This window comes from Lepisma saccharinum, chromosome 2 (genome assembly GCF_977018435.1).
Source record: "Lepisma saccharinum chromosome 2, izLepSacc3.1, whole genome shotgun sequence".
Lineage (NCBI taxonomy): Eukaryota > Metazoa > Arthropoda > Insecta > Zygentoma > Lepismatidae > Lepisma > Lepisma saccharinum.
In genome coordinates, this window is record NC_139230.1 from 13,514,151 (window position 1) to 13,526,604 (window position 12,454).

Sequence of the window (12,454 nt, forward strand, 5' to 3'; positions counted from 1 at the left end):
ATTTCATGAATATAACTGGTTGCAAAAGATGAGAGAGGAAACATCTGTGATTCAAACCTTAGATGTGTAATAGCAACCACATTACGGAAATTAGCAGTTTCAAAATATTAGCAGTACAAGTGAAGAAAAAAGAAATTTAAGATACAATTTAAAGTTGTTTGATTAGAATATCTATCAGTACAAAGGCCAAAGAAGTTTTCTGCACTGCAACGAAAGTTACTACAGGTGATTTGGAACACTGAGAACAGAAAAAAACATAATAAAAATTACCTCTATAATCTGAATGAAATCCATAGAGCTGGGGCAAAGCATCGATTATGATTCCAATGAAAGGCAGATAGAGAGCTGCAACACGTGCTTTACATTCTGGTTCAGTGTATCGTGGATCACAGTCATGGCATGTCATTAAATTTCGAATTGTATTAACAGCTTTACTATGTAGTCCTGGGTTCCTGTCACAAGGAAGAACAAAAAAAAATGAGTGATACTGCACAATTGCTTTATGGAATATTCTGATAAATGATTAATCTGTTATAGGTTTCAAAAGAACAGATATATGCACTTACAATTAGGGCTGAGGATTATCACTTTGACAGATACCCATACCATACCCATACTGATGTATCAATATGGGTCCAGCTCTTTTGCAGACATTCACAGAACTTACAACTAAATCTACTGATGGCATCCATCCTATGTATACCATATATTTGGAACTAGCTTGAGCATATCACTGAAAATTATACTGAGTGAATGGAAATTATGAGTAGAAAATATTGGCTCTACTAGAACTCAAAACATTGGACTAAGTGTAACAATTTATGCATGAATCATATTCAATATAACAATTACATTAACAGAGTGGGAACTCTAGGACCATGATTAAATTCAAGTATTATCCCAGTTTTCAAGGCGAGCTTTCCAAAAATTCAAAGGTACAAGCAGATGTTTTCCCTATTTCAACCTTACGTATTACCACCTCTCACCACCCACACACACATGCACACAAATATATTGGCAATATAAAGGGTCTGTGAGAATCCAATTTATCCCAAAATTCTAATTCATTTCAATAAAATGAAATTTTAATTTAAGGTGCAGAGTTTACATTTGCTATTTCACATACTCTGACTCGAAACATATTTACAAACACAAGTCGCATATGCTATGGGATATATTAATCTATGAAAAGTGTGTACGAATTTCAAACTCAAATTTGCCTAATCAACCTCAAGATATCTTGCAATAATCTTCTGTCTGTGAGATAGATTGATCTGGAAAGGACGCTAACAAAGCAAACAGATTGAGAGAATTCTGCTGTTTTTTCTTCCACACAGCTTTCTTTTCTTTTCCTTCCTCAATAAAAATAAAATCTAAACTGTGAAAAACTTGCCTCAGGGCATTAATGGGATTTGGGTTAATAAAAGTTGCAATTTTCCATGTCTACAGAGAAAAATTCACATAGAAGTCACGCATAATTCCCAGAATTCAAGGAATTCCCGATGATTTGGCTTACTTCACTTTTCTGCCACTTTTGTCTAATTGTGAAGATGAGGATGAGTGATGATATGATGAAATTGATGAGGGGAAACTCACAAAGAACAACCATGCTGGGATTCGAACCCCGGACCCCTGGTGTTGTAGTGGACCATGTTAACGACTCCACCAAAGAGGTTGGCTTACTGCAATGGTATTATGCAAGTAAATATCATGCAAAGATGTTAGTATCTTAATCTTACTCACACAAAATTTCCACATCAAACAACACCAACACCGATTTTTTTACCTTTCTTGTGATATCATGATGCTGGAAAAAAAACTAGAAATATGATGATGTATGGGACTTCTGATAATGAAATATGCAAGATATAATTCGAGTGGAACTTTGATTTAATGTTTTTAAAGAATCTAAGATTGCAATACTGGCCATCAGATCAGTAAATTTCATGGAAAATTTTATTTGTAAAAGTTGTGTTTGTTTCATGCAGGTCCCTATATAGTTCATTTTTATTCTAGATAAATTTGTTATAAAATTTTAACAAAACAATACTTACTGTATTTCAAGCACTGCTGATAAGTCACTCAACACAAGACCAATAAGAAAATGCTGCTGGCGGAAATCATGTGACAATTCAGCAAAATTTAATTTGTCACCTCCAACAAGGGTAGAAATGAATGATGACTGACTTGTTGATGATGCAATCGATGGACTTGGAGAAGCAGGAGCTGAACTTGGAGTAAAAGGGGTACCGAATGGAAGATTTAAGGCAACAAAGTGTTCATGGCTGCAAACAATCCTCATAAAGTCAAGCTGAAATGCAATACAAGCTTTTTATTATGCAGAAAATTCTGTACATATGCATGTCATCTTATTTAGAAATTTAGTATTAAACTTAGCTAAACACTCATGACATAACATTAGTTTTGCAAGTTTTCAGAGTTACTCAATCCAATATACAACATACATTCTTGGTGTTTGTTTGTTTGTTTAGTAAAATTTGGAATGAGAGTCTCAGAACTTGAGGCTATTTGCACCTGTCTCAAGATAAGAGAAGAAATCCTCTTAGCTAAAAACCCATGCCAAAAGTTAAAACCAGGGTGGTAAATGTCCCAGAGAGATAAAAGTGCAAAACTATATAGGGACCTGCATGAAACAAACACAAACACATTAAAAGAGCATGGCATATGAGAAGGTATTTAAATGTGGTGCCAGATTCCTGTCAGGGGTAAAAATTCAAAAACCTGCTCCAATACCTTTGGAATTGTATCCCAACAGGGAGGACAAGTCATTGGGGAGCTGAAGTCTATGCCTCAGGGCTATAAAATCAACACATTTCAGCAGTATGTGTTTGATACTTAAATTGACACCGCACAACAAACACAATGGTGGATCAGTGTTAAGAAGTAGGTGGGAAAGAGTAAAAAGGCAGTGGCCAATCTGCATATGCGTGAGTGCGACCTTCTCATAATGGGAGGGTCGCGAGGAGGACTACACGTCTGTATGGTCAGCTTGATGACATGAAGTTTGTTGCTGGTCTCCAAATCGCCAGAGGACTGCATTTGCTGGAAAAGCAGAAGCCCAAAAATGCCCTGTACATCTGTATGCAGGGCTCTTACAGGTTGCATGATGGCAAGTATATGACCTTTCACAGCTGTGTCTGCAAGGGTGTTTCCACAAATACTGTGACCTGAGACCCATGCAAAATCAATATCACAGTGATTTAGGCATAAGCAGTGGTATTTATGGAGGATAGTACAGATCAGAGGATGTTTACTGTCCAGGCAACTCATAAGGATGCTCTGCGAATCTGTGAGAATCAAAGCCACGAAATAGGAAGATTGAGATATAAAATCAAGAGCCTTTAAAATGCCATATAATTCAGCGGTGAAGATGCTGCATTAAACAGGCAGACTAAAACTATGTGGCTCATTGCCATCTGTGTAAAACAGATTAAAATTGGTATACTTGTCAAAAAGGTTAATAAAAAGTGCTGCTTATACACCAAATCGGAAGTATTAGTCTTACAAAGAGCACAAGGAGGGACAAGAGTCCAAGGTGGAGAGACACAGATAAATAAAAAACATAAATCTGGTATGTCGACCTTAAGTTCATTGACTAGCTCAGGACCACGTATGCCAAAATGTCGAGTGGTGTGCGGTCTCGCAAGGTAGCATGCCATGCGCTCCACCCCAGTGATGGCAGGAAAGGTAGGGTGGTATGGCATCGTATATGAGCACAGGTAATAGGAGGTAAGCAACTGCTTTCTCCGTAATGCCAAAGGGGGTTCAAAAGACTAGACATAGAGGCTAGGAATTGGACTTGTATGAAAGGCTCCTGTAGCCAGTCTAAGAACTCAACGATGAACCATGTCCAAGCGTCGTAGGACCGATTATCTGGCCGATGAATACACAATGCAGCCATAATCTAACTTAGAGCAGATGAGAGATTGGTAAAAAAGGTAAAGTGTTCCCCTGCGCATAGCACCCCTCCATGAGAGATTGGTACAAACAGAACAGTACTGTGCCGTCAGCACCCCACATATGGTGGGATAGTACATGGAGTAAATTGAGAGCTCGTAAACAAGAATATTTCAGTTGGAGAATGTGAGATTTCAAAGTCAGTTTACTGTCAAAAACCAGTCCCAGGAATCATACTTCATTGACGAAAGTCAAACGGGTATGCCCCAGATAGAAATCAGGATCCAGATGGAAATTTCTCTGCCGGCAAAAGTTAACGCACTTTATCTTCAGAGGTGAAAAACAAAGACCAGCATGTCGAGACCACTCATTAAGATGATTCAACGTCAGTTGGAGTTGTCAAGTGGCAGAGTGCAAATTTTGTGCTCAACAGAAAACAGCAAGATTGTCGACATATAGTAAAGCTGTCATGGGAGAACGGATCATAGACATAACACAGTTCACAGCAATGGCAAACAGCATCATGCTTAGAACACAGCCCTGGGGGGACTCCATTCTCTTCTACGTAGCTCTCCGAGAAGGTATTTCCCACACGAACACGAAAGTGACGATCAGTTAAATGTTGGCATGGAGGCCCCAATCATAGAGCTGAGGAAGTATTACAAATTGCCAACAATTATCATAGGCCTTTTCCAGATGAAAGAAGATCGCAACGAGATGTTCCTTGTTGAAAAGGGCATCTTAAATGTGACTATCGAAGGTGATAAGATGTTTGTTTAAAACACTACAATAACACACAAACAGCACGATGAAAAACACTTCGGAGTTCTTAAGAGCTTTCAACTCCTTCACGGAGTAATCTTCAGGGCTGGTTGAGGGAAGATGGATTGGACGTGGTTGTAGTTCCGCTGGCGTTACTTGATGTGTCTGCTGGCAAATGTCGTTGCAGTCTTGGTAAGTCCTTGTTTGTTTGGATTGTTGGCTGGGGGAGATGGATTTCTAAGTTTTACTGTGTCATACCATGATGAACAAAAGATTTTCACATAAATTGACATTGAGGTTATTTGTGTTTTTGATCATTTGTACCCCTTCCTTAACATCCCCTTCTATTTTCCTTTTGCCTATTTTTTTCTTTCCTTTCTTCATCTTGATATATAATGAGGAAGTCATCTACATATCAGTGTAAAATGATGTGTGGGAAGGGTTGTTTTGACCTGATTTCATTTTCGTAGGCTTCAAGAACTAAATTTGCTAGCTACGGAGAAAGTGGGTTTCCCATGCCTAACCCTTCTGCTTGGTGGAAAATTTTCTTTTCAAAAGTGAAGAATTCATTTTCAGGGCTTCCAGGAAATCCTAGCAAATTTAGTTCTTGAAGACTACAAAAATGAAATCAGGTCAAAACAACCCTTCCCACACATCATTTCACACCGATATGTAGAAGACTTCCTCATTATATATCAAGATGAAGAAAAGTTCGAAGAATACGTCAACAGCTGGAACTGGGTATGTGACTCCATTCAAGTTACCACAGAGAAAGAAAAGAATGGTACCTTAAATTTCTTCAACATCACCATATTCAGAGAAAGCAATCATTTCGCAACCCACGGCAGGATCCCGATTCATACATAAACATTTCAACCACCCACCAGGCCAAAAATACAACATCTGGAACAACTTCATCAGAAGAGCCTTGCACTTAAGTTCCAACAACCAAGTGCTACAAGAAGAATTGGATATTCTAAGACAAAAGACCTCCCTCAACAGCTATAGTCCCAGTACAATATACCAGAACCTGCAAAAAGTGAAAGAAAAGGAAAAAAAAAACAACAGAAAAAGCCAGAAACCACCATCCCACAAACTAAGAAGAGGATCCCCGACTATGGCTAGGAATACCATTTGTACCAGGCCTATCCACCAAACTGGTAAAACGGAATTACAGAATAGCATACGAACCCAGCAAATCCATAGGACAAAACCTAGCAGGCTTCAAAACTTAGGACAAAGATCCCTTAACAAACTCTGACATATACAGCATCAAATGCAATCGAAAATACATACCACAATGCAAAAGACCCATCAAAGATCGATTCGCAGACCACATAGGATACATACGCAGGAAAGAAAGTTCTTCTGGTTTATCCAAACGTATTATAGAAACCAACCACCAACTTCCACAGGATTGCATTTCCTCCCTTGCACAGGCGAAAGGAAAAATAGAACAGGATGTTAAGGAAGGGGTACAAATGATCAAAAACACAAATAACCTCAATGACAATTTATGTGGAAATCTTTATTCATCATGGTACAACACAGTAAAACTTAAAAATCCATCTCCCCTAGCCAACAATCCAAACATACAAGGACTTACCAACACTGCAGGACCGCAACGACATCTGCTGGCAGACACATCAAGTAACGCTAGTGGAACTACAACCGCGTCCACTCCATCTTCCCTTGACCAGCCCTGAAGGAGTCGAAAGCTCGTAAGAACTAAGTGTTTTTCATCATGCTGTTTGTGTGCTATTTTAGTGTTTTTAACAAATATGTTGCCGGCACGTGACGTAAGAAGTTTTCTACTGTCATATGGTGATAAGATGGTCGGTCGTATAGTGGATGGCACGGAAGCCAGAATGGAAATTACTGAGGTGGTGGTTGTGTTCTAGAAACCAGACCAGGAACCTATTCACCATTCATTCCAGCAGCTTACACATGCAGCTCGTTAGAACAATGGGTCTGTAGCTGGATGCGGAAGTTAGAGGTTTGTCTAGTTTTACAATGGGAATAATAGTAGTTTCACACCAGGAAGAAGGGAATGAACCCTCTTCATGCAATTAAAGATGCACAACAAAAAGGCCTTGTTGCCAGATGGGAGATGGTGGAGCATTTCATAATAGATTCGATCTGGGCCAGGTGTTGTGTTCAAAGATTTTCTTGGGGCCTCATCAAATTCTGCTTCCGAAAATGGAATGCTGTACTGTTGCATATTACCACCAGAATAATTCAGATGGTTCTGTTCGGTACGAAATTTTACAGAAGCAAACTGTGGGTCACAAAATGTAGAACTCGAGACCTTAGCAAATGCCGAAGCAAGAGAGTTCGTGATCAGAGCAGGGTCCATGAGAAGTTGACCCGAAACCTCAAGAGCACCCACACCAGATGCGCAGGTAACACCTTGGATTCGACGAATCATCTCCCATGCTGCCCTCACCGGAGTGTGGGAAGTGAGGGAAGACACGTACGATCTCCAAGAAAGGCTTTCGCTCTCACAGATGAGGCATTTGGCCAGTGCTTTACAGATTCGAAAACTGATCTAGTGTCTCTTCTGTCAGTGACTGTTTAAAATTACATAATGCAAGATTGCGGTCACATATAGCTTACTTAATTTGATGGAATCACCAGGGTACTGGAGGCCTGTGAGATGTTTCCGTGGGACATGGGAATGCTGCAAGAAGCAGCACTTAAGATGCTGCTCGTGAACATGTCAACCTCATCTTTGGCATTTGACCCTGGTACTGGCTCCAAGTGAAATGAAGTAGCATAAGTGCACCAGTCCACGTCATTGAGTTGCCACTGAGAAGGTCGGACAACAGAAAGATGGTTAGGAAACCAAAGGATCAAGGCAAAGTGGTCACTGCCACATTCTTGGTGTTACAACAATTACAAAGTTATCTGAGAATTTCACTTTGTGGGGAAACATGATTTGATGAAGGGAAGTTGAAACTGTGTGCATGAAATTAATGAAAATAGAGCTAATATGACTGGCAAATATGCATGAAATTAATGAAAATAGAGCTAATATGACTGGCAAATATAAAAATGAAAGGAAAAGTACACAGTCACAAGACACCAAAAAAAAGTGAATAATTGTTATGCAGACTGACTACATCAACAGAGATGATCAGTTACACCATTTCCTGCTTATATTGGCTGAAACTGATAAGAGTACCAATTAATCTGTACCATTCAATTTCTATTAATAATGTATCTAGGAATTGGTTAAATATCAATCAAAAATAATTTACAAGTATGCCAGAATTGGTAAACTTTGTGTTTTGGCAAATCACTAATTTTTAGAAACCCTGTAAATAAAATAATAATGCTAAAACTGATTTATCACATTTTTTGGTGGTAAGTTTGAGACACTGGACGTTCATAACATATCAACATTTATACTGCCAAAAACTAATGTTTTAAACCTACCTTTAATCCAATCAAACTTGCGGCATCAGGAAGAGAGGAAATCTTTGCAGAGATCTGCTTATAATATGTCTTTAGAAGGCTAAATACATAGCCACGGTCCATCACAGACAACAGATCATACAAAAAAAAGGCCAGACTTGCATTTAAATTCTGCGTTAACTGAAATGAAAAAATAAAAACACAAATATCTTAAATATTTAATCAACAAAGTTGTGCAACACATCAAATCCCCTAAAGTAATTTTCATTTCACATGGAGATATACAGCTGAAATTTGAAATATCATTTAGTAAAATTATAATTGTATTCAGTTTCATGTGTGCAAAACATCACTCCTGGTTGAAGGACAAGATGTTGTAAGCATTTAATTTGTATTGTTGTGTAGAGGCCAATTGCATATTCCTGATGTACATAGAAACTTTTGTGTTGTGAAACAAGTACACAGTGTGCATAATTTCTATACCTCTAGCATAGCATATGCTACATGCTTCTTAAATCTTTAATGTGATATTTCACAATAACTGATTAATGGTTAGCGCCACCCAAGTGGCTAGTGCATTGAATGGTTGACTGGGCATGGATGTTTCTGTCTCTCTCATCATCAATTTGGTATAAACTCTATCCCGGGAATCTCTGGAGCAAGGTCATGCATAATGGGTAGAAAGTGAGTGGGTGGAGTGAAGCAGTACACCCCACTGCAGTCTGGCAACTGCAGTCACTCTACCCCCTCCAAGCAATACCATGCCCTCATGTGTGTTCATTCAGAGGCTTGCTTTCGTTCACTCACTACAGAGATTCCCAGGACAGAGTATAATCATCAATCACTCTCATCATTGCAATTTGCCAAAATTGGAAGAAAAGTGTGATGTTTAGTAAGAAAAATACAAATGAATTAATGTTTAAAGGAGAAAATTAATACCTTTGCATCCTTGTTATAACGTGATATAATATCTGATGTTACAGTTGTCACTAAAGTAGTTACATCATCTGTAAATTGTTCTGAGAACCTCATTTTACGTGGGGCATCTAGAGTTTGTGTTGCAGCAAGTTGCTCTACCATGCTCTTCACAATCAGCTCAAAGAAAAACCTATAATTCAAGAAATGTGCAAATTATCAATTACATATTAGTTATTACATAGCAAGCCAATATTTAAATTTACTGCAATGGAACTACTTTAATTGTTCAGTTTAATGTGAGAAATTATTGTAATTGATTCTGTCCTTAAATTTGAGAATATAATACATATTTACTTGTTGTTTCATACTTTATGTGCAAAGGCAGTTGGGATAGAACTTCAAACCGAAACTAGTCAAAATATCAGTTAAACTTCAGCCAAATCAAACTCAAAAGAATTCCAATATAATTTAAGTGACAATGACTATGGAAACTCATATAACTCTTGGGCCTCCCCGATGGCATGGCGGTAGCATCGTCGCCTTGTAATCAAGGGATCCCAGGTTCGATACCTGGGGGAGACGCATACGTAGTGGTTCGGCTCCCACTCTAAACTGTAGGTCCAGTCCCAATTAGCCTTACTGTGCATAAAGTGGACTTAAAACAACAAATCAATCAATAAATCATATAACTCTTGTATATATAATAAAACAAAATACAACATACTAAAAAGATACAAACATAAAATATTTCTAATTAAATGTAAGCAAGTTACTAATTTTTTCAGAGTTTGGAAAACCAAAATTAATAGAACCTCTAAAAGTAAGTTTTACAGAAAAAAACTCACTTGTGTCTAATTCTTATCTACCACATCCTTCATTCCACAGACAAGAATAACATATTTCTATGTCACACACACATGGAGCATGGTAACAAACATTCCATCTGGCTACATAGTTGTGACAGCACCTCACCACAACTGAAGTATTATCTTCAGCAATGACTGTTGCCTGGACTTTGAGGACATTGGCAGATACACAGAAAATGTAAGATTTAAAAAAGGCTGACTCTTACATTTTAATGCTGTTATGTTATCGTTATCTTGATCCGGTAAGATTTATGTGCTTCTCAGCCCATGGTATTTAATTTATATCTACAATTATTAATAATAGTTGGGAATGTAAGCATGTAATTCTCAATATTTCATGTTCTGTGGATTAACTATACATAACTGGAAAATAATAAATCATTTAATTTTTGTTCACAAGTCTCTCACAGAAAATACCACATTTTTCAACCTTAATTCTCTTTACAGAAAGAATTATATGACACTATTAGAAGTACTGCTCCTTAGAGGGATATATCATAATAGTACACTGCCTATTAAAAGTATTAGGGTGGATCAAATGAAAATGGAACAGGGGCCACAGAATGAAATCAACAAGGTTTATTTCAAACATAATCTCCAAAGTTACCCAAGCACTTGTCCCACTGTTTCACCAAGCAGTGAATACCCTGCTCGTAGAACTCCTGTGGCTGAGATGGAACCAGTTGCAAATATTGTCCATGACTTCATTGTCCAAGTTGAAGTGCCGGCCCTTCAATGCCTTTTTCAACAGACCAAAGATATGGAAGTTGCATGTTGATAGATCAGGGCTATACGGTGGGTGTTCCAACACTGGCCACCCAAAACGTCGCCAACATGTTCTTTGTAACAGCTGTCGTATGTGGCTGCACCTTGTCTTGCAGCAAAACCACTCCAGAGGACAAAAGGCCGGGCTGTTTGGCCTTTATTGTTGCTCTGACCATACTGCAGCCCGACCACCTATGCATATCACATGCTCATGTGTGACTATCTAGGGCAAGTCCATTATGCAGTAGGGGTTTCCTTCCTTGCCTCCCGCTCTACCTCTACAGAGGGTTGTAGCCACACACACACACACACTTACACACACACATAAATATAACCCAATACATCCACTGTTCAGTTTTCATTTGATTCACCGTCATAGTGTATCGTATTGACAAAATGACATGTGTCATATTTCCTAACTAGTTGTTAATGTTGTTTCAGAGATGAATGTGTTTCAAACTGTTGAACATAAATAATGAATCTTAAAATATTAGAACTCTCAATAGATTAACTTCATTACTTCTGCATTTTTTAGGAAGGGGTGCTAGTAACTAATTGCATTTGAAAAAAAAATGGAAGATATTTAACAACAAATATCAATTTACACTACTTACCAAGAGTTGGACATTGCCAATTCTCTCGCTGAACCACTGGACACAACCCACTGCAGTGCCAACTCCTCATGTACAATCTTTCTTGGGTGAACTTGAGATATCATAAACATCAAATTATCATGATTTGGACCTGCAACAATATATCATTTTTGTTAATTTTCTATGTGCATAAATCTGAAAGGTTATACTCACCAACCACTTACTAAAGACATTAATTACAAAATAATATGGAAACAAAAAACAAAATCACACTGTTAATATTTAATCTATTTCTACTCTGGTTATTTTACATTGTTTTTGCACCTCTTGAGTTGATTGTAACATTAAAGATGACAAATGAATTGATAAAATTAGTGATGGGACAAACAAAATGGTACATCCATGTCTGGCTAGGGTTTGAACCTGAGACTTCTAGCTTTATAGTGCATTATGCTAACCACTCCACCACAATAGGTCAGCTGTCATATTTAATGTCTTGAGTACTAGTTGCGCATAGATTTACAAATTGGTTCATAAGATCTTGCTTACTAACCGAGTACTGGACATTAAGTTGGCAACTGGTGAACTAAAGCACCTATATTAAACAAACAAAAATAGTAAAAGTAAATAATGGTAATAACATGAGTTTCTACATATTTGCTTCATTTAAGGACAAGCAATATTAACATCTGTACATATGTAATCAATGACAACAGGTGTTTGAATGCTTGGGATAAGACATACCTAATTTTTCATTTCTACTCTTGACATGAAATGTCATGTAGCCATGCACAATTCAAGCATCCATGTCTTCAAACCACAAGTGAATTTGTTTAGGATAAAAAGGAAAATGGCTAATTTCTGAACCTAGTACAAGACTAGGAGGATCAATATCTAAGTCATAAGAAAATTTGTGTGTGATAGGGAAAGAAAACTAGGATAAACAGCTATGTAAGGAAGAAAAGAAAAAAATATGTGGTAAAATTTCCAATTTTATCATGCTAACAAAACAACAAAAACACAACAAGCAATTAACACAAATTACTATTAAATGTTACATGAAGAAAATATTAAGTACAGTCAAATATATCTATATCTATATCTATATCTTGTATAATCTTCACTTGATATTTTTAGTTCCTTCCCAAAATTACAAAGATAATGATGTGCCCACTTCCCCTCCCAAAGACTATAAAAATTGCATTATTCCTAAAC

At 37.5% G+C, this 12,454-nt stretch overlaps 1 protein-coding gene across 2 annotated transcripts in view; it reads right to left on the reverse strand.

Moving 5' to 3' along the window:
• Zir (dedicator of cytokinesis) overlaps nt 1-12,454 on the reverse strand; it is a 157,044-nt gene that overhangs the window by 54,102 nt on the left and 90,488 nt on the right. For both annotated transcript variants that reach the window (XM_083117051.1, XM_083117050.1), the window contains 5 exons: nt 11,261-11,390; nt 9,037-9,205; nt 8,119-8,277; nt 2,055-2,311; nt 271-452 (listed from right to left, as the gene is read on the reverse strand). In XM_083117051.1, the coding sequence (XP_082973177.1) occupies nt 271-452; nt 2,055-2,311; nt 8,119-8,277; nt 9,037-9,205; nt 11,261-11,390 (897 nt within the window). The remainder of the gene's footprint in view (nt 1-270; nt 453-2,054; nt 2,312-8,118; nt 8,278-9,036; nt 9,206-11,260; nt 11,391-12,454) is intronic.